The sequence below is a fragment of the Sphaerodactylus townsendi genome, linkage group LG11, assembly GCF_021028975.2.
Source record: "Sphaerodactylus townsendi isolate TG3544 linkage group LG11, MPM_Stown_v2.3, whole genome shotgun sequence".
Classification (NCBI taxonomy): domain Eukaryota; kingdom Metazoa; phylum Chordata; class Lepidosauria; order Squamata; family Sphaerodactylidae; genus Sphaerodactylus; species Sphaerodactylus townsendi.
Genome location: NC_059435.1, coordinates 26,917,596 through 26,945,377, shown reverse-complemented (window position 1 = coordinate 26,945,377; position 27,782 = coordinate 26,917,596). Strand labels below are relative to the sequence as shown.

General features: G+C 39.3%; 1 protein-coding gene across 4 annotated transcripts in view; it reads right to left on the bottom strand.

Moving 5' to 3' along the window:
- The window catches only part of ULK4 (unc-51 like kinase 4), a 221,534-nt gene that overhangs the window by 102,438 nt on the left and 91,314 nt on the right, over positions 1–27,782 (bottom strand). For all 4 annotated transcript variants that reach the window (XM_048511796.1, XM_048511794.1, XM_048511797.1 and 1 more), the window contains one exon: positions 15,282–15,387. In XM_048511796.1, the coding sequence (XP_048367753.1) occupies positions 15,282–15,387 (106 nt within the window). The remainder of the gene's footprint in view (positions 1–15,281; positions 15,388–27,782) is intronic.

The window sequence follows — 27,782 nt, the reverse complement described above, 5'->3', positions numbered from 1 at the left end:
TCAAAGATGCTATATGAGATAAAAGAACTGTGATTTGATTATACTTTGGATAACCTGATAAACATTTGATAAACTCTTTTGTAACTAAAGATTGTGACATTGAACTGAAATCTTCATAATTGCTAAACCAATAAGCTTTGATTTTTTTCTTTAATAGTAATTAGCCACATGCAAATTTCTTTTGTACTGGAATCTCAAAGCACATTACCAAGGCCCACAACATTAAACAGAGTTAAAAGCAAGTATTGATTTTTACAAATGAAAATACTGAGGGATAAAAGAGTCATCGGATCTTTTCTAGCAAACTCTTTTTTGGTAGTTATCTTGTAGAAGAGCAGCGTGTGTGTCAGTATCTCCCTAATCCCCCTGCAATATAGACACGTTATCTCCAGGACCCCAGAATAATGGTCCCTTCCATACATGCAGAATAAAGCACTTTCAATCCACTTTCAATGGACTTTGCAGCTGAATTTTACTGTGCGGAATAGCAAAATCTACTTTCAAGCAATTGTGAAAGTGGGTGGAAAGTGCTTTATTTTGCATGTGCGGAAGGGGCCTTTGTTGAAACTTTTGCTGCTCCCCAGTTGCTGATTTCCTCTGTCCAGCAAAACAAGGTATAACTAGTTTAGTGAATTTCCCAAAAATGTATGCTGCTGCAAAATGTGACCTGCTAGAGCATAACATAAGAAAATATCTTCCTGTGATGGATGCAGCTGCTGTCAGTATTTTTGGGTGGTTGTAAGCATTCATTTTGGCTTGGCAAGGCCTGCTACATGGTAAAGAAAACCAGGGCTTCCCAGAATACCAAAACAGGAGAGGGGGAAAAGTTACAAATGTGATTTTCCAGTTAACATGGCTAACTGAGGCATACAATTTTTAAACTATTTACCTATTTAACAAGGAATCCAAATTGCGGGCTTGAACAGATTGAGCAAGCCTAAAAATTCAAGCCAACACAATGACCTATTCTAAAAACTGAGACTGTATGAATCTTCAAACTGGGGTGATCACAAAAAACAGTGCTTTGAGAAAAGTGGCAAGTAATGGGAATCCAGTTTAAAGACTGTGATCCAGTTTAAAGGAAAATTAACACACGCTTCTTGGAAAAATGGGCAAACAGTAAAAAATTACGCTCAAAATGAAATAATATATTTTAGGGATAGAACCTATGGATCAGTGGTTCTCAATCTGGGGGTCGGGACCCCTTTGGGAGTCGAACTACCCTTTCACAGGGGTCGCCTAAGACTCTCTACATCAGTGTTCTCCATCTGTAAAATGGATAAATGTTAGGGTTGGGGGTCACCACCACATGAGGAACTGTATTAAAGGGTCACGGCATTAGGAAGGTTGAGAACCACTGCTATGGATCAACAAGAGATATTTCTTTGTGCAATAACAGCAGCAGACAGAAGCCAGGATACTGCACTGTCAGGCACACTAGGACACATTGCAGTTGTAACAGCACTGTGCATTCAGAATGTAAAGGATATATTTGGTAACAAGAGGCAAATTCAAGACTGTATAAGACAACCTTTTTCACTTTGAATGCAAGAAAAATAATTCCTTGGTATTACATAAGCATATACTGATTTCAGAATACATTTTTATACAAATTAAATACAGCCTAATCCAGAGGGGGGGACTGGATCCCATTCTGGAGCTACCACAGCCCTGCGCTGGCAGAGGGGTAACTTCTGTGGTGCCTGACCGGGAAGCCTCTGTCCTGGCCTAGGCCTGCCAGCATAGAATGCTGCAACAGCATGGCTAGAGGCAGGCCAGGGCCAACCTTAGTCTCCACTGCCCAGCCAGGTCTCGTGCACTGGCAGAGCCATAGCAGAGATACGCCAGAATTTTCATGGTATATCTCTATTCTCCCCTATGGCATATTTTTGGCCCTTCAAAAAACTTTTCTGGACTTCCCACACTGCGGGAAAGCCGTTTAGAAGGGAGTGGAGTATAGGCACCACTGGAGTGACACTGTCCCAGCCATCCAGCCCACTCTGGATCAGACAGTAAAATTATCATTTAAGAAAGTGATGTATTTTCAGATTCTCAACACCATCAGCGCAGAAATGCTCAGAAACAACTTAGTAGTGGCTTAAGTAAACAGATTTTGCAAAGCCCTGGAAAACTGCTCATTAATTTGGGTGCTGTGTGGTTTCCAGGCTGTATGGCCGTGTTCTAGCAGCATTCTCTCCTGACGTTTCACCTGCATCTGTGGCTGGCATCTTCAGAGGATCAGCCACAGATGCAGGTGAAACATCAGGAGAGAATGCTGCTAGAACACGGCCATACAGCCCGGAAACCACACAGCACCCAAATGATTCCGGCCGTGAAAGCCTTCGACAATACATTGCTCATTAATTTATTAAAAATTCTACTAATGTGTTGTATAAGGGCTTCTCCATTTCACTTCCTACAGGTAGTTAAATACAAAACATTATTTAAACTCACTGAGAAGAGCCAGGACATTTAAACCCCATTCTTAAACCTTTCTATTATGTAGCTTTTATCATTTCCACACTGGGACAAGTACAAGCCCTTCTGTTGAATGTTCTGGCTTTTGTCTATTTAAATCAAAATCTCAAAGTTATATATATGATCTTATTATCTAATTTCCTCTTCTTTGTAGGCTTTGTTTCTGCTAACATTTAGTTTACTCTGCACAAAATACAAGCTGAACACAGATATATTTAGGTGATGTCACCACTGCCCGCAAAAAGAAACTAAACAAACACAATTACATGTTCCTGCTATTCAAAATCTGTCATCAGTCATTTTTCTTTTCATCAAGCTGAACTTTAGCAAGCCAAAGTAAACAGTCCAATACAAACTGGTGCCTACCAAACAGAAATCTACTTTGTGGACAACTGACCCTTTGCACTGTGTTGTGCTGTGTACATAAGATCACTTTGTCTAAAGGACAGACTACACATTACTTTTTCTGTGAGTTGGGTACAGATTCTTAGGCTAAACTCCCTTTCTCTGCAGTCCCACTGCAGCTGTAGGGAAAGGCTCCTGCCTTGCCTCTGCATGGTTTTTTCCCAAGCTGAAGCGGCCAGGAGGGGGGACTAAGCTGCTCATCTTTGGAGCTACACCACAGGAACTCCCTCCCCCACAGCACTGACTTGAAGCCAATCAGGCTTCCAGGGCTTTAAAAGTGCCTTTCCCCAAATCTCCCAAATGACAGTGGGGAAAATGCAAACAACTAATACAAAAATGTAACGTGTAGATTAGCCCTATACAGATAAAACTATAAATCACTTACTTTTAATGGAGCTGGACTGTAACCCATAGGGTTGACTAATTTGTAAGACTTACGTCTCTTCCCCTTCACCAAATAAAACTAATGGATTCAAATACTGTGCTTTTAAATAATAGTAGTCAACTTTGGACAGAAGGAAGGATTCCTGAAGGTACTAAGGCCCCTTCCGCACATGCAGAATGATGAACTTTCAATCCACTTTCAGTACACTTTGCAGCTGCATTTTACTGTGCAGAACAGCTAAATCCCCTTTCAAAGAACTGTGAAAGTGGACTGAAAGTGCATTATTCTGAATATGCAGAAGGAGCCTACATGGCTGTTGATAATTAACTTTTAAATTTTTCATAGAAGGAAATTAAAGATCAATTAAATAGACCATTAACGGAATTCTAAGATTTTAAACACATGTAGAAGTAAAAGTGAAAGGAAAAGGAGAAGGGAAATAAATCACTAACATATATAGGATATTATTAAATAAAATAAACCAACTGGAAAAATAGAACTAAATACTAAATGTAATTATTAGGACTGAAAACAAATATTCCACCTGTTCCCTTTCAAATCAATCTCAAAAAGTATACAAGAACATGCATTAAATATTTCTCAGAGGGGGTATTTTACTTCAACTAGAATAGCCCATGAAATGAAAATAGATAATAAAGATGGCTCGAGAGGCTGTATTCATATGTGGTGATCGTATTCAGTTACAACAAACATCTGGAGATCAATATTTGCAAAGATTGCTAAAATAACTGGAGAATAAATAAATCCTACTATTGAACTTGTCTTAATTTATTTATCAATGAAAACACCTATTGTAAACAAAAAACACATATTAATTTTTTATTAGTTGCAGCTAGCATGCTTATTATCCAATGCTGGAAAAATACCAAAGGGATTATGCTAGATTGGTGGCTTGAGAAATTAAGCCAGTGATGGTGAACCTATGGCACGGGTGCCAGAGGTGGCACTCAGAGCCCTCTCTGTGGGCATACACAGAGTTCATCATGGGGGGGATGCCCCCCCCCCCACATCTAGGCTGGCCTGGGCCCCTGGGCTCAATTATTAGCATTAAACCTAAGACCTAGTTTTGGGGAAGCAGTGAAGGTAACCCTGTTAAGCACTGTTAAACCCCACTAATTTTCATGCAAAGAACTAAAGCCCAATCCTTTACCTGGGAGTAACCTCGGTTGTTGACTTCAAAGCAAAGCCAACAACTACCACCAAGCTTATTCCCGAGTAACGCACACCTCAGAGCCAACCTATGTTGCTTACTTGAGTTGCCAACTGCTTAGAGGAAAAAAGGCCTTGCCTCATTAACAGAGTTTCTGGCTGATTCCACTGGACCAAAAACAACAGTGTGAAAATGGTGTGAAAATGGTGTAAAAGGGTTTAAAACGGTGTAAAAGGGTTTATACTGTTTTCACACCGTTTTCACACTGCTGTTTTTGGCCCATGCGGAATCAGCCTCTGTTACAAGGACAAGGCATATTTCTACAGGCATTTTGGCTACTCTACTGCTAACCCTTTGGGAAAAACAAATCAGGAACATTATAACATTAATCTGGTCCTCAAACTTGGTAGCTGAATGTCGAAGAAGTCCACTCTGATTATCCTGAAGATTCTTGAATTTGGTCTGGTATAGGTCTAGTTGCGATGGTCAGCTATGAATTACTGAAAATTAAAATAACTTACAGGACTTCACTTGGCTTTCAACTAGATGAGCTACAAGTGATTATTGCAATATAACCACTTATTGGTCTTCATAATTCCTTTTTCCCAGTTCATGTGCCATATTTTTCTTTCTTTAAAATTCTTTGCTGAATTTAGAACCTACTGTGGCAATGATTGTGAGCTGCTATTTGATCTGAATCTTTCAAGTATGTAGATATGAATCAATATCAGATGTTGTTGTGGTATAACCGTCAGATATGTTTCTTAAAAGGTACAATTGTTTGGGACTCATCTGAAAAACACACTTCAATACTTGCCTTTCCAGTATTTGTCTATAAACAGACAGCACCGGATACTTGAACAGAAGGGAACAGTTTACTTCGCTTCTATCAAACTACCCAATGCAGTTTGTAAGAAGTGCTGTTTTGCAGACATCAGCAGAAAACAGGCAATAAAAAAAATAAAATATCCTGCATCATAAAATTAATTTGAAAGCTTTACTGAGTTTTAATTATTTTATGACTTCAGTGATATATATGCTACGATATACAAAATATTAGCAAAAGACCTCAGCGCAGGTCTTCCCAACTAAATTGCTATAGATGAAATGAGATTCAACACTTGCATTTGTAGCTTACCTAAATCAAAATTAGGACCAAAGTTGCTTCTAAATATATTTTCCATGCTTGAATTATAAGGAAGTTGTGACAGCACATATATGTCACCTTCAGACAAGTTACACAATTGCCTTGTGGGTAAAAATCTACCCCAGAACACATTTATTATCCTATTGGTTTAAAATGAAATCCATTAGAAGGTCCAGATTACAAAAATCAGGAAGCTCCATGCCAGGAAGATTCCAAAGCACCACTGTTTTTTCCCCCAAAGTTGCTGGTAGTGTGCAAGTGGGTGGGAGGAGGGTTTAATTTATAAGATAACGCAGAGGCAGAAAAATAAACCAACCCCCCGTTCTTCTATGGATCCAACTACACACTTGTAGAGACAAACAAATTAAACACAGGGATAAAAAATGAAAACTGAAAAACTGCAGAAATAAACCCTTTGCTGGCTATGCTTAGGCTCTTTTTGCACTTTCTAACTGCTCTGTGGCCTAGCCAGAGTTTAATTTGGATTGTTAATAAATCCAGGTAAAAGAGTGTCAGGATAGCCACAACAGTTGTTTGAATGTCAGTGCAGGGTGGGCTTGTTTCATAGATTCTGCCACTCTTTTGGAGCTGGTGTTGCTTTACACTGTTGCCATTACAGCTGTCTCCATTTTGTCTCCTCAATCTCCTCAGTGGCCCCACCTCTCCCATTATCTTAAAATATCTTGTTCATCCCTGACTAAAGCATTGTTTTCCAAAAGAATTAGGTGAGTTTCAGCTGGGGGATGTACACAGAAGACAAAAGGAGGCTAGAACAAAAGCAGAAGAGTGACTATAAACCATCCTAACCAATAAATGGATAAGCTATGGAATGTTACGACTATGAAACCTGGGCTGAGGGGGGGATGGAATGGGGAGGGGGGGAGTTGGCAGGTGAGTACTGATGTGGGGGAGGCTGGAAAGGTGAGCCTTGGGGTGGGGTGGAATGGGGTTGCTTGACTTGGGAGGGGAGCCAGAACGACTTTTGCGGGCCTGCAGAGCAGTGGGCACCAAGGCAGCCTGATGGGGGCAGGGAGGCAGCAGGGCTTCTCTGGGCCTGCAGAACAGCCAGGGCAGCCTGTTGGGGTGGGTGCAAACAAAGAAGGGGAGGGAATACAAACAGGGAAGGGAAGGGAAAGTTGCCTACCAATGGGTGAGCAGTAGGTGAAATTCCATCCCCTCCCATTGCAGGGGGAAATGCTTGCTCCCCCACCCTTTGCTAGGGCCCATTGCACCCCCCTCTCCTGCAATGGCTTTGCTACTAGTGGAGAATGATTATATAATCACAATGGGCTGAAAACTCCCATCTAGTAATACAAATAGTTCATATATTACAGGCTGGATATTATTAGACCTTGAACAGTGCAGTCCTCTGGAGAGTTATTCCACCCTATGTGCAAAATGCTGTCAAATTGCAGACGACGTGTGACAACACAGTAGGGTTTTCAAGGCAAGAGACTAACAGAGATGGTTTGCCATTGCCTTCCTCTGCACAGTGGCCCTGGTATTTCAGTCTAAACTTATTAAAGTGAATGGGCTTGTACTGGAATAACTGTGCACCAGACTGCACTGTTATATTCTAAAAGAATATAAAAATAAATGTGGGGGAGAGGGGGAAAGCAAAGGGATAGAGTTGAGACTATTTTACTCCAAGAAGGCCGTTCTACTTTAATTGGCCCGACCATTAAACCATTTTGATGGCCCACTGCAAACCAGTTGGCATGCATTCAATTCTGTAACATGCAACAACACGTCTCCCTCTATTTGAAAAGCAGATAGAGGTGCTACGTGTGAATACTTCCCTTTGGAGGGAAGAGAAGAATGGGCATGGGGTAACAATACCTCTCTACCAACTATGGAAACTCTCAACTATGCAGAAAACTATTAGGGGGTTGAAATGCTGATTGACCTCCAGAGGTCAGTGCTACTCTTCCACTGCCTCAAAACAAAGCAGGCAGCAACCCACAGACTCAAGCCCTCAGATGGCCCAGACTGTGATAGAGCAGTGGTGGCGAACCTTTGGCACTCCAGATGTTATGGACTACAATTCCCATCAGCACCTGCCAGCATGGCCAATTGGCAGGGGCTGATGGGAATTGTAGTCCATAACATCTGGAGTACCAAAGGTTCGCCACCACGGTGATAGAGGAAGATGATGAAGGGAAAGTGGAAATAACTCTTATTCCATATGCTCTACCACTCTGCTCTATGAAAAAAATGCTGGTTTATGCATAGCGCACAGAAGAAACATATCCATCACGTTGCATTAAACACACACCCAAGAATACTACGTACCCTTCAAATGTAACTTTATTTTAATTTTAAAAAGTACAACATTGTTTTCTGATAGAAGTCTTAACAAGTGAAAATGTGGACACCAACTGGATATTTTATTGATTTTTGGTCTGTATATAATGTATATAGCAGAAGTGTCTCTGCCAGCAATGAAGAAAAATATTTCACAAACATATTGTCAAAAACCAGCATATGTCACAAGCAGAGCATGGCATGCATGAAATATACTACTCTGACAATATACAGGTAGGGAGGAAATCCAATATTTGAAGCACTTTATTATTTATTTATTTGATTTTATTTAAACCCTGCCCTTTCCCGGCAGGAGAAAGGCTTGTAAGATGGAGAAAATTAATACAGGTAATAAATGAGTTATGTTTCCCCTCAACATGGAAATGAGAAGAGCCAACTTTTAATATACAGATAAGAAAGGGAAAGAACCACTGTGGCAGATCAGATTTTGACTAATGTTCTGTATTTGCAAGTGAAAATCCCCCCGATATTCTTTTAGCCAGGGTGTAGAGGCAAAAAAACAGGGCTGCATTTACTTGCAACTGTTGTTCACTGAGTAGCCACCTAGGTATGGCGCATGTGCAGGCCTGCTGCAGATAAAGCCGTTTAAAGCTCAAGATGCCTAGAGGTGCTCCGTCACCTCCTCCATGCCGTTTCCACCTTTTGTCGCATGATATCAAGGGGATGGAGCGTGGGAGCAGAAGGATTTGCATTTCTCATTCTGATTGGTGGCAAATGTCTACGGTGGGTGTTACCCAGGAATGGAAAATCTAGCTGAGCCTAGGATGTGACTGAAGAAGTCCGCTAACTCTTGTTGACCCCTGCTACATGAATGGCCTCAATGGAAGCCTTGTAGTGAGTTCCCCATTCCCAAACCAATGTAAATACCAGGCATAACAATTGGGGGGATGTGGGGCCCTATCTATATGGTATATGGTTGTTACATTGTCTATAGCTATTTGGTACTTTAGCAACAGACATGTTTGTGTAAGATGAGCAGACAGTTGTACATCACTTTGAGTAGCAGCACACTGATGTACAGGAGAATTTTCTTGGGGGGGGGAACATAGCCCGCTGAGACTCTCCCCATTTGTGCACCCCAGATTGAAAGGAAGGTATCTGTGCTTAGCATAATCTGTGTTATGGTGGGGTGAAATGGGAGGTTGACAGTTAGTGTCTACCAGTTCAAAAACTCCATTATTTTGGGATGTTCAGTTGTTCAGATTGGAGGTGGTGGAGCAGAGTTAAGGTTCTGATGAACCACGACTGGAGTGAGTGCATATGTAACCTTGCATGTGGAACCAAGAAGGTGGAGGAGCAATTAATCCTAGTAATTTTTGGAGCAGGAGGCATGTTGAATGCTTGACCTTTGGCATTAGAATATACAGTCTGACTGCCAGGATTTGTTCTGGTGGTGGAAAGGCCCTGGCTAGGGTAGAATCTAGAATGGCACCTATGAAGTGTGCCCTTTGTGCCTGTTTCAGGAGCTTTAAATTCAAACTGGCTATGACAAACCAGGTATGAGTTTATCTTGTCTCCCCTTTCTGCAGGTAAGCTACTACTACTGCTTTGACTGGGGGCTGAAGCAAGATGCTTAGAGGAACACCTGTGCATTAGAAGCACAGGTATTGTGGTGATCTAGCTTTATCTTGACATGGAAATATTCATCTAGTAAATCCAGTGTTACAAATCATACCCCCGAGTGTAACAGAGAGAAGAAGAAGAGTTTGGATATTATATTCCCTGCCCCATTCTCTCCTCTAAGGAGACACAAAGAGGCTTACAAACTCCTTTCCCCTCTCTCCTCATAGTGCAATTGGTTGAGATGGCTAAGCTTCCTTCTTTGATTAGAGAAAAGAACTTATTGATTATTGATGTTTATTGATAACTGAAAACCCCTGATAGATTTTCTGCTTAAAATAGAAAAAAAATGAACTGATGATTTCAGGATTTGAAGACTAAGAGAATAATTAGTAATTACAAGTTTAATTGAACTATAATTTCATAATTGTAACTAGGGAGCTAGTGGTAAATGTTTTATTGTGTTTATACTTGGCATAGAAGAAATCGGGAGCCCTGCCTTTCCCCCATGTGCCATTTTTGTTTGTTTATCTTTTAAAAAATTTAAATGAAAATTATATGTTCAGGGGGAAAATGTCCATTTTTTTTGTATTTTTGTTCATTATTATATTTATTATTATTAGTTTTTCAAATTGCAACAATAGAATCTCTGACCAAAGAAAACAGAAATTAAATCTCAGCAATGCTATACTCTCTGCAGCAGCAGAGAACTCAGAGAAGGCACTCCCCCTCCCTTGGAGAAGGGGCAGGAAATTGAGGCACACCCTGGGGGTTGGGACGTGCCTGAAGAGCATTTAAAGAGTTCTAGAAGCTTCTCCTGTAACAGGCCTGCACATATGCAGTACTCATATGCAACTGAACTGGGACCATCCTGATGAACAAACCATAGAGTAAAATGGAATCCAAATAATAAACGTTCAAGAATGAATGCAAATGCCTTTGCTTAGGAAACTGAACTGTTCCTTCAAAGGGATAGTTTTTCAGGTGTAAATAACTGAAATGTGTTAATTCCAGTGGAGCCAACTGTGGAGAATATTGATATTAGGCCTGTAATTAAGAATATGTAGAACGACACCAATCTTAAATCCACTGATTTCAACAGGTTTAGATTGGAGAAACTCTGTATAGGATTGCAATGTAATGGTTCTAAAATTTTACAGTGCTGAGCACTTTTCTTCTTTAAAGTTCTTATTTGCTTTATCACACATTGATCTTGGATTTAGAATTCCTTTTTGATAGAGATTACTATGACTACTGTCTGCCAGGTGTTAACAAAGGAGTATACTGGATGACCATAGAGCCGCAATTTGAATTTTACTCTTCAGCAGCTTTGAGAGTTATCTAATTGTATCTGACAAGCTACATAGTGATCATTCGATTCTAATGTATCATTTGTAATTACTATAATTCAGTAACAGTGAAGCATTCAAAATGACCTCACGCAGAAAAATAGAATTTCCTCTTGTCTGATATTGGATGTTTTTTTCACCATGGACACTCCTGATAGCTCTTTGCCACATAGAAGCAATACTGGTCATGCCCCTGGGGCCTTCTTATCTCACATAAGCAGCATGGCAAGTCCACGCCCATGACACGGGCAGACACACACATTCACACAGGAATCTTTTTATTGTAAATTTCTGTTCTAACTGCCCTAACATTCTTGCATCCTGGATATCACTTAGACAGCATTCCACACGGTGCTGGAAACCTTGACGGAGGTAATCCTACAGGTCAATAGTCACTTTCTGCCTTATCTGCTATTAATGGTTTTGAAAGTAAGAACCTGGGCATTCATATGGTCAACGAGTCAAATTTTAAAATAAATAATATAGCAGCAGTGGCGTAGGAGGTTAAGAGCTCGTGTATCTAATCTGGAGGAACTGGGTTTGATTCTCCGCTCTGCCACCTGAGCTGTGGAGGCTTATCTGGGGAATTCAGATTAGCCTGTGCACTCCCACACACGCCAGCTGGGTGACCTTGGGCGAGTCACAGCTTCTCGGAGCTCTCTCAGTCCCACCTACCTCACAGGGTGTTTGTTGTGAGGGGGGAAGGGCAAGGAGATTGTAAGCCCCTTTGAGTCTCCTGCAGGAGAGAAAGGGGGGATATAAATCCAAACTTCCCTCCTCCTCCTCCTCCTCCTCCTCCTCCTTCTTCTCCTTCTTCTTTGGAATTTAAATTACTGTAAGCCAGGTCCCTGCTCGCCAGGTCCTCTCTGATCCACCACTCCAGTCCATCCTCTCAAACCCCCGAGGGAATAATGGAACCCAAATAAGACCAAAATCCTGGAGAAACTCAATTCTGAATCACTACCAGGGAACCCAAATACCATTAATTACTGGTATTTTTGTCCTTCCACAAACCCAAATCTGAAAAATACCTTTTGTTTCAGGTGCATATCTCTATCCGTAACTCAACTGACTTTCCACCTACTATGAACTATTTACTAGTTGCTCCTAACAAGAAAACTATGTGAATAACTTACTTAGTTATCTTCTTACATCACTGCACAACGTATGAAACAGAAAAATAATTATGCATGTTTTGAAGGTAACGCTGCATATAAAGGAAAGCAAGGAAAGGAAATGGAAATGGAAAGTAAGAGGAGCTCACCAGGGATCATAGAGACATTCTATAATGCCAGAGTAATGCAGGAGTTGGTTAAAAGGTGACAAGAGAAAATAAAGTTGGCTCTGGGTACTGCACTTCTGGTACAATTACTTATAAGTACAGGAAGGGTCCTGCAAGCATTTAGGTATGTGGTGCTCCCTCTGGGGCTTATCAAGCTCTTGGAACCTTTTGAAAATTGCCCATTATACATTAAAAATATAAAAAGCTGACACATGACCTTTTTTGATTAAAAGCTTTAATGCTGGATTGCTGCTCTCAGAGGAGTCACTTTAAGGATGCAAGATTTAACAGACTTTAACAATACGACAGGCACAAAGACATTTGAAATCTAATTAATCTCTTGACATTTGACTAAAAGTGAAAGCAGTGGACTACAAGATGAACAGAGCTCCTCACCCGTGAAGGTTGACTAGTATTATCTTGCTTTCATAAGGTATAAATGAGCCACTAAGTATCTTCTCCAAAGTTTTATTGCAGACATAATCCTCTTTTTAATAACTATCCATGCACTAAATGCTTACTGTTTTCTCTTAATATGGGATCTAATACTACCTATAAGCATGCATTTTGGAGTATTCTTTGCAGGTTATTGACAGCTGAGGACCAACTACTTTGACTGGAAGTTGCCATTAGGAGATTTAAAATAACAGAATATATAGGGTGCAACTTCACTGTTTGGAATTAAATCATTTGATGATTATGTCCATTGATGATTATGTCCTGGAATGTTGTTTTTATTTTAAATGTTCAAGATACACCAGATACCGCGAACAGCTTGTTCATGCTTTCTTTGGCAGTAATTTTTGAATATGTTGCTCTACAGTATACAGCAGGGGTGTCCAAACTGCGGTTCATGGGCCGCATGCGGCTCTTTGCAACATAATGTGCAGCTGGGGAAGGGGGTTTCTCCCTCTCCCAGCTTACTTCTAAGTCTGTGTGCCTGTTTTCTTTATCTGTCTGTCACGTGTGTACCTGTGCATGGATTTCTTCCAGGGATAAGGCCCAATTTCTTGAAGAGTGCAGTAGGCTTAGAATGAGGGAGGAGACAAGGAAAGGGAGAAGGGACGAGTAGGAAGACAGTAAGCTGGATGGCAAGAAGCAGTTGTGGTGACAGCTCTGTCTTCTTAAAACATCTGCAAGATGTTTTATTAGTTTTGTGCGGAATGGGACATTGTTTATTATGCTGTATTCTTCTTTTTTTTCTCTTTTTCTTTGGATGTAATTGTAATTGTTGTTGTGATATGGTTTCTATTTTCTTCCCCTTTCCTATTCTGTTTATATTTTTTAAAATAATTTTTTATTACAAATTCCAGATGTAGGAAAACATCCTCTGGTATCTGGTAGAGATACTGACAGAGAATCAAATACTCTTGGCACTCTTTAATTCATCATCATAAAAAACACAGCTTTAGAATAAATTGTAGCTGTTATGACTCTTACATCAAGCCGTTGTGTTTTTGGAATGAATATCTTTAGGACTCGGGATGCTTAAATAATGCCCAGATTTCAAGCTGGCATTGTTTTCTTAACTAAGCAAGAACAGTTAAGCTATTAAAAGATTTTAACTGTTTGCTGAATAAATTTGGTTTTGTGTTTCCGCCTCTGAGCAAGTCTTAGTTCTATTTTATTGTCACCTGGAATCTGGAGGATCACACTTTCATCTGCCTATGATCCAGTACTGATTCTACCTCAACTGTAATTCGTTACTGACATTATGCGTGACTTCACAGTATCCATAACTTACGATTTTCCTGCTTTGATAGCACTTCTTCTAATTAGGCCTGCAAATTTTATTCAACAAATTAAGGAAGTTATTTATAGTTACTTGTAGTGAGTTAATGTGTTTAATACTGATTCAAAATGAAAATATTATAGATAGCCTTTCTGTCTAAAAGTAAAAGAAAACTTCTTATTACATTTTTATCTTATACGTTTTTTCAACATTACAAGGAAACCCTTATTTTTTTTTAAAAAAATCCTAAATTGGTTTACAGTATTAATATTATTAACGTGATTTCATACTTCTCATAAGTGTTTCGGTAATCTTTAGGTTTGACAAATTTCAGAGTAGTCAAAGTTAGGGTTGAGGACGAACAATTATGCTTGGTAAAGTTTGGGTTTGGATTTTTAAAACCTGAAAATTTTTAGAAAAGCTGAATAAAGCTAATATCCTTGGAAAGTCAGGGGAGCAAAGTGATGTCTATACATTGTAAGCACTTTCAGGCAGAGGCGTAGCAAGGGGGGAAAGCAGCCGGTTCACCTGTCTTGCCCCAGAACACCCCATCCCGCCCCTGCCATGCCCCTGGAACGCCCTCGCCACACCCCACGGGGAGCATGCCTGGTACGTTGTGCAGCCCCCCGGCCCCTTGAAGCTACCCCTCTGCTTTGTGGGGGGACTGGCTGATTCAATGATGCTCCCACACACAAACTACATCTGAAAGACCCTTAATTCAAGGTGACTTTGGCACTACTGCCTTGCATACTACTCCTATTGAGATTTGTTTTCTCTCAGCCTGCATACTCTAAATGTTAACAACAATGTTTCTAAACACCATCAGAAGTTGAAGAATTAACAGAAAGGAAACTGCAGACAAGAGGAGGTATACAAATAAAATAAATGAACCAAATATATTTGAAATACAGGGGGACAATTTAGGGAAGCACTGAACCTTTTGGTACAATGAACAGTAGGCTTGTGGCCACAAAAACCACCATAGATGACAAATTACAAAAATAATTTTGTTCACTAAATTACAGTGGTAATTTAAGTATATTACAGTAATCTGAGAAAAACAAATATGACCTAATACAGCAATGATTTAATAACACCATGATCTTAACCAATGAAAATTGGAATTGGAATTAGGTAAATAGGATGGCATGTTTCAAAAGATTCATTTTTTGACAAAGTTATTATATTCAGGCTTAGTGATATGACATCATAGATGATTGCATTTGAGGAGTAATGCTGCAAATGCATTTTCCTGACTTACAAATTATTCCTTGATTAGAACATTCAACAACATCACTATGTAAACTAATGTTTGCAGTGGAAACCTACTGTAGCCATCTAGAAATTGTTGCTTCTTCTAAGACATTTTAGATTCAAACTATGAAGTGTCAGAAGAAGCACAATGCCAAGTATTCATAGTTAAGTACCAAGTGCTGGAAATACTTACCTTGTTCATAAAGTAATGCCATGTTTGTACTTTTATGTGAAACCAGATTGTTTAAGACCGCAACAGAACTTTGTATTGTATTTCCAAGCAATGTCCCATGATGCTCCTGTAATAAAATACATTTGCATAAGAACTTTCTTTCCAAGCAATCAGAAAACAAGCATGTTACCTAACCAAAAAAACCCAATTTAAGTTTCTACTTGGGAGAAAGGATGTATACCACTTTTGATATAAATCTAATTTTGCCCACAGTTCAACAACAAAAGCTCATTCCGCACATGCAGAACAATGCACTTTCAAACTGCTTTCAATGCTCTTTGAAGCTGTGCGGAATGGTAAAATTTACTTGCAAACAGTCATGAAAGTGGTTTGAAAACACATTATTTTGCGTGTGCGGAAGGGGCCAAAAAAAAGGATGGTAACTTTTGCTATTGATGCATCACAGCATCAGGTATTGCTGCAGAGCTCTGGGCAGGAATTAGAAATACTCATTCAGTATTAAAGCAATTGTTTAATTTGTAAGTCCTGATATCAAGGTTGGGTCCAGGTATCTGTATACATCTTCATCATTTTGAAAAGCTGGAGGAACTTTTCTCAAATTTTTTCCAGCCACGCTGACCATATCAAAAATGCTGTCCTCATCTACTCAGTTTGCATAATCTGTTCCTCTACATATTTATCTCTATAGCCACGTGTCTAATTTTGTAATTATGTATTTACACACAAAAATAGAAATGTCAATAAAAGACACACTTTTTATATCTGATGAACTCCAGTTCGCACAAACTTCATGAAATAATAATTCTTTAGTAATTCCATAAGAAACCAATTTCAATTTACCCATGAAACTCCACTTAGCAAATAAATAAATAATGAAAAAAGGGCAAAATGGTTTATCTAGTGGTACAGGATGAGAAGTACTGGGATTGTAGGGACTGATTTTACCAACAGTTTTTTAAAGGATTAACTTATTTGTCATATAACATTAAACTTAACACCTATAGCAGCAGTCGCATTTTCAAAAGCTTATTAGACGTTCCACCAATGCAACAACAACAATGTCTAAAATTGGTCAAACAATGTCTAACAATGGTCAAACAATGTCTAAAATTTAATGGGGGGGTGGGCAGGGGGGAAGAAGTTCTAATTTCATTCAACACTGAAAATCACTTAGTCACATTTTAACGTTTGATACATCTCATTTTTATTGACCAAAATAACATATTCCATGCTAACGTACACTAGATCCTAAATCAAATTATACTATTGAAAAGTTCTAGCTTTGTCTTAAATCCATATATGGTTCTGGGTTGATATTAATATATGAAATAAATACTATAAGTGGGGGCCCGTGAAACTCATGTGGGGAATCCCATCATGGGAAGAATCCCATCAGAAAACCTGTTAGTCCAAGCCTCCATAGTGAAAAGGCCAACAAGACAATTGTTTGTAGGATCTGACCAGGCTCTGCTGAGGCAGTAGCAAAATAAAACAAAATTTGAAAAAAAAATTAAAATTGTGATGTGTACGCAATGCCTTAAGCTACAGAACAAAACCAGAAGATGTTTGTCAAGCAGTTGCATCTCCGATACTCCAACTCCAGATAATATTTTTACAGAGTTTTAAAAATCCTTTTTTTTTGTTCCATCAAGTCTCCGCTGATTTATGGGTGACCCTACAGGATTTATGGTGACCTGTAGGGGTTTCATATTTGGAGCTGATTTGCTGTTGCCTGCCTCTGCATCATGCCCCTGGAGTTCTTCGGAGGTTGCCCATCCAAATAATAATCAGGGCTGACTCCACTTAGCTTCTGAGCTCTGACAAGATCATACCGGTTAATAAATATGAGGGCAAAAAGCATGTAGATTATTTCAAAACTATTGTTAACAAACCACGTTCTTTCTTATACACAACTACTAAAGCTAGCAGGAAAAAAAATCACCAAGATGAAAATGACAGATGAGACTGCATCAAATACTTTCAGTTCAGTGTAATAAATCTGTCGTTCTGTCCAATGCATCATATACTTGATGTAGAAATCTGATAATAAAATTCAACTTTTAATGTATTGGTATGATGGGGAAAAATCTTTTCAGCATTAAAGTTCTTTCCCAAGATTAACAGCAGTTAGTGCAACCATATTTCTCATAACAGAAATCAATCATCTATTATACAGCTGTCTAATGAAATAATATTGCACAGATGCAGTTGCTAATATTAAGATTGCATTAACAATCTAATAGTAAGATGGATGTTGCACTGTGGAAGTTCCAGATTGCTCCATCAGAGCCTTCCTATTTGAGGTGAACAGAGAGAAGCCTATTTTATTAAGACACATTCAGGATCTGTCCAGCTAGAACTGGAACGGTGAAGTTTTTGAGAGCAGTACACATTCATCCAGTGGCAACTGGATCCCCACTCAAAATGTGAGGTGGTAATATGGTCAAAGTACTGTCCTATTAATTCCTAATGGAAAAATAGCTTTAAGTCTCATGAAGTCAAGTTTATGATTCTTCTATGCATATGAAATTACTGGGGGCTGTTATATTGTATGTTTAAGGCCTGTGTAGAAAGTATTTAAGTTCTACACAATCTGTCAATGAGAAAAGCTGATCTAATTTATGTGTACGACACCACAGACTGTGGACATTTAATGAACAGTGCTCTTGACAGCTTTAATAAAACATAGCATTTGCCAGCAGAGATAATTAGAACTGAAGCAGCAAAATTCTAGTGTTTGGCAACACAGATGAAACAACTTCATTAAAATGTACAGCTTCAGCAAATGAAAGGCAAGAAAGCACTGGACCCTGAAGAATCAGCCTTCTCAAAACTAATTGCTTCAATGCTTAAACAGGCCAGCTATGAAATACCAAGGGCATAACAAGGAAAGAAAAAGGGGATGGAATTTCAGAAAAGAACTCACAAGAACGACTACATTTTTAAGGCTACAGACTTTTAATTTATATTTTAAGGGATGAAGGATTATGGGAAAAGGTATGCCTGGGCATTTAAACTACTCTGGTAGATAGAGTGGAATAAATGCTAAAATGTTCTACAATTCTTGCAATGCAGTGATTTTTAGTGTATCAGTACTTAATGCTCATCCAACACTAGAAGATTTTAAACCAGTGACACCGAACCATCTAACTCTCTGAGATAATGAAAACGTGAGTCCTCTACTGCTTCAAGAGATTGCAGTGGTTAATTTCAGAAATGCGGAATGTAACCAAATCACCATGTGACATGACATTTCACACAGTAATTTTATTCCACTTAATGAAATTACAGTGGTTAAATTTCAATTACTTGGGGCAACTCTCTCTCTGAACTTCTACATGACCTTTGTTGGCAAAACAAGATAATTAATGTAAAATCAATTCATACAGTCCTCTATAAATACAATGAATTAGAAAGAATGTATAGCAAATTGTAGTCATGTCTTATTTATAAAAAAGTTTTCACATGATTAATAAAATAAACAAGTAATAAAGCAAGCATCAATGTTATTTATCTGTCTGCTGAAATTCTTGACAGAAGCAAAGCGTTATGTTGGATTGGGTGTAACTTTACCAAACACCTAGCAGGGCCAATATCACAGACACTTTATAAACTGATCTTTGTATTATCTATTTTATATCATTAAATAAATCTACATTTAATTAAAATGAGAGCATTAGCAAATCTATTTTACAATGATTCCACATATGATTTGTATCTTGCCTGAGGGGCAGGAGGGGTCAGCATTCATGGATCCCCTTTTATCACCACAAAATCCTATGAGGTAGCTTAGGTTAAGAATTAGTAACTAGCCAAGATCATCCAGTGCGCTTCATGGCAGAGTGGGGACATAAATGCAAGTCCCCATGTCCTAGTCTGTGTTGTGAGTAACACAGGCCTGCTATTGAAAATGACATTTCCACGGTTCTCCTCCTCTCCTCAGACTTCATGTCGAGACATAGTTCTTTGGGGTTTTCTCACCACACTAGCCAAAGAGAAGGTGATGAAATATACAGCGTGACAGTATTATAACATAACATGGAACAAATGCTTCGATACATTATACGGATGAGGAAAAGATGCCAATAAGGGGGTGTCTATTTTGGTGGCAGCCCAGTAGGATACATACTGTGTAGAACTGCAGTTTTTTTAAACTCAAAGAGCATTTAAAGGAGAAATACTGTCAACTTGTTTTCTGAAGGTACTTCTTTCATTGAATTGGCCAATTAAGTCCTACCCATAACTAATACAGTAGTGGACCTAACACTATATTATTACATCATTAGTATCACACATAGTATCATATATTCTAATAGTAAAGTCAGCCAAATCTAAGGATACTTAAATCCAGTGATTAGAATGGTCAATGGTCAAGTCAGTAAACAGAGTAAACCTTGCTGACACTGTTTGGAAGCAGAGGAGAAATCAAGGTATAAGATTTGGTTTTCATCAGTGTAGGACCTATTGTCCCCTATGCTATTTATTCTCTATATTAAACCATTTGTAGCTGTGAAACAGGGTGCCAACCACCCTGGAAAGGTTTTTTTTTCTTTAAGATGCTACCGTTATGGTTGCAGTGGTTTTACGTGTTTTACTGTTATTGTTTTATCGACTGTACGCAGCCTTGAAACCTTCTGGGATGGGCGGCCTAGAAGTCTATAAATAAATAAATAATAAATCAATACTGGACTCATATTTTGTTCTACTACTACTGACTAACATGGACACCCAGTTGAAACGTTACAAGCATCAGTTTTCTAGTTAAACCAAAGACCATCTTCTCCCACCTGCACCCCTTTGTCCTTGGTGCTCCCCACCACTGGAATGTCTTTCCATTTGACACCTAATTCCTTTATTATCTATTATTAAAGTGCCTCTTTACAGCACATTTTTCACTATGACCCCATCGATTTTTCTTCCTTAAAGCATCTGGTCTTTGATTTAGAACGTAAACTTAGAATGTAAATTTAGAATGTAAACTGATAGGCAGGGAAATTTTTATTTTCAATTTCTGTACAGTATCTCATGGCTTGGGGTACTAGAAATTGTTATTAAACTGTCTTACAATGCTAGAATATTTATGTGCCGATTGCATTCCCAATAGCCTATGGATAGGATTTATGTCTTTTATTTTTATTCTTGTAATGTGACTTAACTCTGGGGTTTAAAAAATGCTGGTAGTTACTTTTCCTTCTCAGAAGAATAATTTCAAATTTTGTTTTTCTAAGTTGATGCAATTAATCAATATTACACACATGTAAACTATTTGCGTGTCATAGGTCCCACTCCTCATCTAAAACAGATACACTGAAGCAACAGGTAAGGAACTTATTTAAGGCAGAGGCAACAAAATAAGAATCATGATAAACACAACAAACTGGGCTGACCCATCCAATTGAGACGAAGGATCTGCAAATAGAACATTGATCATAAGATGGTACAATTACCTACACAACTTTAATCTTTTAAAGGTGTGCCCTCAGTCTATGGCAAGTCTTCAGTAAAACAAACAAATAATCAATGAAAGTAATTGGTTTTTGTCTAGGGGTGGGCAGGCAATCTGTGTCTTGATGATTACTTTGGAAGCACTGGAAGACACATCCAGCTCAAGACAAAAAGGGCCCGGCTGAATGACAACCTCTATTGATAATGCAAATGATAGAAGTTTTCTTTTCAGCACCTACTTCACTTTGTTCCGTGGAATGCATGCATATAGATGACTGTACATAGGAATGGTTTCGGCTTACGACCAAGTATCCAAGCAGTAATATCAGTATGGTGTTATTAACCATTTTCCTTTCCCCACATATGTTTCCGTGTCTCTTGGAAAAGTGACTCCACAAGACTCCAATAAAGCAAGTAAATTAGGTGTAAGGAAGGATAATGCACCTTAATGATTGAGATAGCATGGAAATTAAATCTAATCATGTCCCATTAAGCATGCTCTCACTTCCATTTTTACAAAATTATTTTATCATGGTTCCTCTACTATCTATTGAAATAAGCTTTTACAGCAATTTAATTTTCTACTATAAACAAGTCTCATTTTTCACAATGTATCCCCCTGAGATTATTGAGGAGAAGATAATTTAAATTTCTCCAGTCTTGCAGCTGTACTGAGGTAACCATTCGCAGAGCTGAAGATTTTGTTTTCCTATTTGCAGCAGAGATCATTAAGATATAATTAGACTCTTGTTTCTGAGTAAGAGCATTGCCTGCTATAGAGATGCCAGTCACCCAATCAGCGTCCTCTGGACCTGTGTCGAATATGAAGGGCAGCAAGCATAATCCCCACTTCAGTCTCTGGAGAGTTCTACATTAAATGAACTGCACTAGACATCTCTTTCTCCCTCTTTTGTTATTAATGGAATCTTATTCATGCCTCCAGTGTTTTCTCAGACTCCATTATTATCGATCAAAATTGCTAGACTATTTGCTTTCAGCAATATGCTCCTACACTGCCATCCAGATGTGAGTCCTAACTACAAGTACGTGTGGTGAATTTTAATCCTTGCCTGCCTGAATCCTATCACAAAGCATACAAATGCAGAACTCCATGATATGCAGCAAATATATATATATGTCTCCTTAAAAAAATAACCCTTGGCTCTCCACGGGGGGGGGGGGGGGAATCATAACATGGTACCAAGATATACTTTAAAGGGAATTTTTAGCGAAATCTTCATATATTAAAAACACAGGTGCTGGTAGTAGCAAAATCTATTAGCCTGGATATTTTTTAAGACAGAGCTAGTACTGTACAGTAAAAATGAAAGTTATTCAAGCATAGCCTATAATAAAAGAGCAGCATAAACAATGACTGACCTGAACACAGAAGTACAAGAATAAATTGTGGTACGCATGTTCGAAACTCAGTTCTGTTTTTCAAATTTCAGCTCTGCTACTGCACTATGGTTCAAAGAGAACCAGAAAATATGCAAGAGACAATGTAAGATGATAACTCCTTTGAAGATTAAAGATAAAATTAGTTGTGATGCTGGGAGATACAATAATATCTTCTGCAGATTTTTTTTTTGAAGGAGAAAATGTCAATGGCAGAGGGACCCTGACTGAGATCTGGCTCATGGTATGGAGGCTAGGGCATGGCATGGAGGGTCAGTCCTCTTCTATGCTGGTCACAACCCAAATTCTCCAGCCTCCAATAGGCTGCTCTGCTGTATGTCCTTAAACGTTTTGCAAGAGATGAGGTTCACTAATCAAGTCAAATTAGACTCTGAGCAACTGTAATGAAAGTTAGTGTGCTGCCACATCCTTCTATATCTCCTCACGCGACCTTTGTTCCTCAAGCTCCGCAGCCTTTAACAGTCTGCAGATTTCTCTCCACTTTTTTCCTTGTTTCCCTTGTGTCTTGAAATGCATCTTGGATATGTATATAATGCTATTGATCACACTTTCATTGTGCCATTCCACCAACTTGCGAAGGAAAGTTATTTTCTTCATTTTATCCTCACAACAACCCTGTGGGGCAGATCAGGGTAACCACATTCATTTCCTTGAATTCTTTTCTCAAAGCTCATCTCTTCCATAAAGAGTCTCACACAATGTAACTTCTTATCCTGAATAGAGGTGTGACGGATTGCAAGGAAAATGTAATTTTAAAATGCAATTCTGTTTAAGCAAACTGTTTCCTTTCAGAATGGGGTGGGAAGGCTTGGGAACAGTGGAGCCACCTGATTGGCTGTGGCCTCCTGCACTCTGACTGGGCAGTTAACAGTATGATGCAGAAAAGGAGGAGGAACTTAGAAGTCATACACAGACACGGTGTAGGCAGGGTTTATTGAATGACCAGGTGACGGCTCAATAAACCAGAATAAGGACTTCTCCTTGAGAGTGGAGAGTTCTAGTACATCAGTTTGTCTGGTGTTTAGGGATTTGCTTTAAGTTTACCACAATAAGAGTTTTTGTTTTGTTTTAAGGGTTATACCTAACTTGGACGGCAGTGTGTGCGGGTACTGAGCAAATGTACCTAGCCTATGTAAGGACCCTGTAAGCGAATAGCCATAAGCCAGAACATCTAAATAAAGAACCTGTACAACCTGTGAAACATCTTATGAAATATCTCTGAAACTATCAGCTAATCTTTAAGTGCTGTGCATAAGAAAACCAAAACTATGTGCTAAGCTCTCTTGTGTAATTGGTGTATATTTCTCTTGCCTCCTGCCCTTGTTTGCTTCAATCATCCATCTCCAAATTTAAAAATTGTTTCCTTCATCATCTCCTCAGCCTGTTTGATAAATCTGTGTTCTTGATCAAGTTGAAATCTGCCCCAGTATATTTATTTTAGTGTGCCAAGTGTGGGAAATGTCTAAGAGGGAAAAAAGAAAGTAAAAGTCAACAGGCATCCCTTCACCTTCCGGTGTATGTTGACATGGCTGAGGGAAAGTGCTTTCTACCTTATGCTACCATTATAAGTGGTACCTCAGTCTCTGAAGTGAAAAGGTGGAAAAATCTGAGTCAGTGGTTTCCCTGCCTTGGTGTTATAGGAAGTGAAGTGTATGTCCGTTGCAACAGGTAACTGACCTTTACCATTTATTCCCATCTCTATCTTTCCCCATTTCCTTAGTTACTGTACACTCTTTAGGGCACAGACTTGTCTTCTTGTACTCTGTAAAGTGCCACTCATAATTATAGCGCTATATAAATTATAAAAGCAAAACAAACATATAGTTCAGGATAATATTCCAAGAAGGAAGTCCAGCTAAATCCCCATTCCCATTTCTAAGATGCGGTATAAACTACAATGTATCGATGACACCTCTCATTAAAACTGACATCAGATTGGAAGTTGAAATGTACCTGCAGGACATCATGCTAAGTTTCAAGGCTAAACTCAAGCCCTACCTACATTTTTAAAGATAGAATGTAAACTATGACAATGAAACAAGACATCTTTATGACAACTGCCTTGAGACTTCATATTTAGTTCTCAGTCTAAACTCAGACCTAATGCCTTCATCTATTTTCAAGTAATTCAGAAAGAAGCAAGGCCTTGCAAACTTGCTATTTTTATATTAACATCCATTTTAGATGTATAATAGACACCTTTGAGCAGAGATATAGGGAACAGAGCTTCCGAAACAAAGAAATAATTCCAAGAAAATAACAGTAATGCTGAAGTAAGCAAACAGGAAGGAGAAAAACAGAATAAAAATATAGTTTAAAAAATCTCTTTCTAGGTAGCGTTGCAACTGCAGTCCAATACAACTGTCCAGATATTTGCTTGGATGGCAATGATGAATAGCATGAGCTAGCTAAATTGAGTTTTATTTAGTGCTGGATACCGTTCCTGGAAAATACTGGTATTACTGGCAAAGGTAAATATAGAAGAGAAAGCCTAAAAGCTGAAATCATAAATACTTGAAGGAAGATGAATGATGTAGGTATTTTCCCTGAAAAGCTTTCACTTTCTGCAACAAAATTTGTGGACTTTCATTACAGGATAAACAGGAGATAGATGAGAAGCGCTACCATTGGGTCAAAATATATGAATATCACCTCTTATTGCTTCTAGTAAGGAATAAAGTACCACTGCAACAATAAGAGTTAAATTAAGCTTCTAGAAACTACAAATTCTCAAAAAATTTTCAAAGGAAATTCAGGGCTAAAAAGCATAATCAATAATATTGTATTGTCAACATGGTTCCATATGTGGATACTTAAATCCAGAGACTGAAGCCATGATGTGACAAGGCAGATATTTCTAAACCTGATAAAAGCCATGGGTTTAGAGAAAAAACCCAATATAAAAGAAGTACCTGTATCTTTTAAAAATAAATGTCATCTGAGATCTCAGCAACAAATGTGAATGTTGCTGGGCAAACATAACAATACTGTCAGCCTTCAGATCTTGGTTTCTGTTCGTAAAAGGCAGGTGGAAGGGCCTTTCCATGGCTGCTTTGGCCTCCAAATACACCACCACCACCCTCCCTGGAGGGAGGACTCATTGGGGCCGGGGCTAGCCCAGCAGCAACCTCTGAGAAATTTACCTTAGAATTGCATATTTGTATAACTCACCAAGTTGTGGAAGTAGCTACCAGACAATTTGATGCTGCACTAATTGCTTAAGCCCAGCAGCAGCCTTCACGCAACTTGCATAACTTGGCTAAACTGGCAATGCCCTCAACACTACTTACCTGAGTGATATGCTACCCCATGATGTTTGCAACTTGGCCAGACTTTTCCCAAGAAGAGGCTACTATGGTAGGCAGAGGATAGGAGAGAAAGCTGAGAGCCAATGTGGTGTAGTGGTTAGAGTGCCAGACTAGAATCTGTCATGAAACTTACTGGATGACCATGGTGGAGAGGGAGAAAGGGGAGAATATCATTGAAGTAAATATATAATAAATAATAAATAAAGCTGAAGACAGGTGAGAGATAAAAGAAAAAATAGTGGGTGGGAAGGGAAGAAGTAAGCAGAAAAAAGGAGAGTATATGGGGGTAGCCAGGAGGACAGATAAAAGAAATACCGTGTTTCCCCAAAAATAAGACAGGGTCTTATATTAATTTTTGCTTCAAAAGATGCGTTAGGACTTATTTTCAGGGGATGTCTTATTTTTTTCCATGATTTTGTACCCCCCACGTGACCAGATCAGTTGCACTGGGGAATCTGTAACTAGGGCTTATTTTTGGAGTAGGGCTTATATTTCAAGCATCCTCCAAAAATTCCGAAAAATCATGCTAGGGCTTATTTTTGGGGTAGGTCTTATTTTAGGGGAAACAGGGTAGTATGGAAAAGGGGCACAGAGGACCTCTGGGGCACATAACCTCTGCCAGTCCTTGCAGATTCCTCACATAACAATATATCCTTAAAAGGCAGGGGTTCAAAAAGCCCCAAACACAAATCACATGTCTGCACAGACAACTGTCTCCTGAGGGTCTCCTGCAGTGCTGGGGCGGGGAGGGGGGGAAGTGCAGGGAGGCTCACTGAAGACATTTGGACAGCCAGGCAAGATAGAGAGGTGACCTCCACCTTCCCCTCCAATGACAAAACAATATTGAGGCACCAATCCTGTATGCAGGCAACACTGCTACTGCTCATGTGGCAGAACTGGAACAGGAGGGTGGATGTGAAGGAAAGTATGCCTCTGCCAGCTCTTATTGCTTCCACTGGATCTGGGAAGAGTGGTGGGGAGAGTGATGGCTGAGTGAAATTACCCTCACTGTGGGGCTCTTGGTAAGTAGTGTGAGAAGCTGCCCAGAAAGTGGTTGGTCCAGTGTGGGAGGTGTGTATTGGTGAGGGCGTGGTAGGAGCCTTTCAGGGCGGGGACAAACGGGGGCATGGAAGGGGCATGGGGTGCACGTGTGCCCCAGGTGCAATTCTATCTCGCTCCACCTCTGGAGTCACCAGTGAGAGAATTTCACTCCCTGGGAAAGTTCCTGAGATGTCACTCATGAAAGCATCTATTTCCAGAGTGGAAATCCTTAAGGGTTTTTCCCCTATCTTCTTTCACCTTTTCTGAATAGCCATTTGTTAGGGCCTGGAGACATATGCCTAATGATTCCAACAGGCAGAAGCTAATGTAGAACAGTCAGGGCAATTCCTGGAAGATATGAGTGCTCTCAAGCGACTGTTGGTGATTTTTAAGGTGATGGCCAATAAGTGTTAGACACTGGTTCACTCCAGTGGCCCCTTTAAAAGAACTAGCAAACCACTGTTAGAGAAAGTTACGTTTTTGGTACTTTTCTATGAGAATTGCTTTATTGCTGACATCAAGATTGGCAGCATATTCCCAGATCATCAACTCCACAAGGTGTGCTGTCCCAGAATCTCTCAATGTTTCTTCACTCATTCTCCTCAGATGTCATCCCATACCACAGGTTTCACTGTGGAGTGGGCTGGCCACTGTTTTCAAGTAGGCCAGGCATGCCTTCTCAATGATATTTTCTTTTTGTCACAGCCACTTTTTGGATCCTTCCCTTTCATCAAGATAGTAGGCCTCATGACAGCCGGTGTGAAACATCGAAGTTCTTCATGAAGTGCTAGCATTTGGTCTACAACTCTGCCGACTAGCTGCAGGGATTCTATTTAATATGAGCTCACAGTTTTGGGAAACATTGACACTTCCCACAGGGGGAGGAACACTTTGTGCTTCAGGGCTAACTCCATGGGTCCAAAGGTCTATACCAGAGGGATGACCTCTAACTTGTGCAGCTTTGCCAGGTTTAAAATCTCTTTGATCTCAGAGGGACATCTGATTGGTTTTATACTCACAAAACCCACTATATATGATCACAGTTACTTGACACATGTCTGACCTTATGAGAAAGAGATCCTGTTTCTTAATTACCAAAATCTTCTATCTAATATATCTAGTATGGCATATACCATTCGGGTTCTACCAGTCATCAAAAATAAAAGCAATTAACTGAAGCGTAATGAAGAAATCTGTTCAGATTATGGCAGCACCATTAACCTGGAATCAACCATTTAATTACAAATCAGGCAATAAGATTGAAAGGATTATAATTAGTTCATAATTC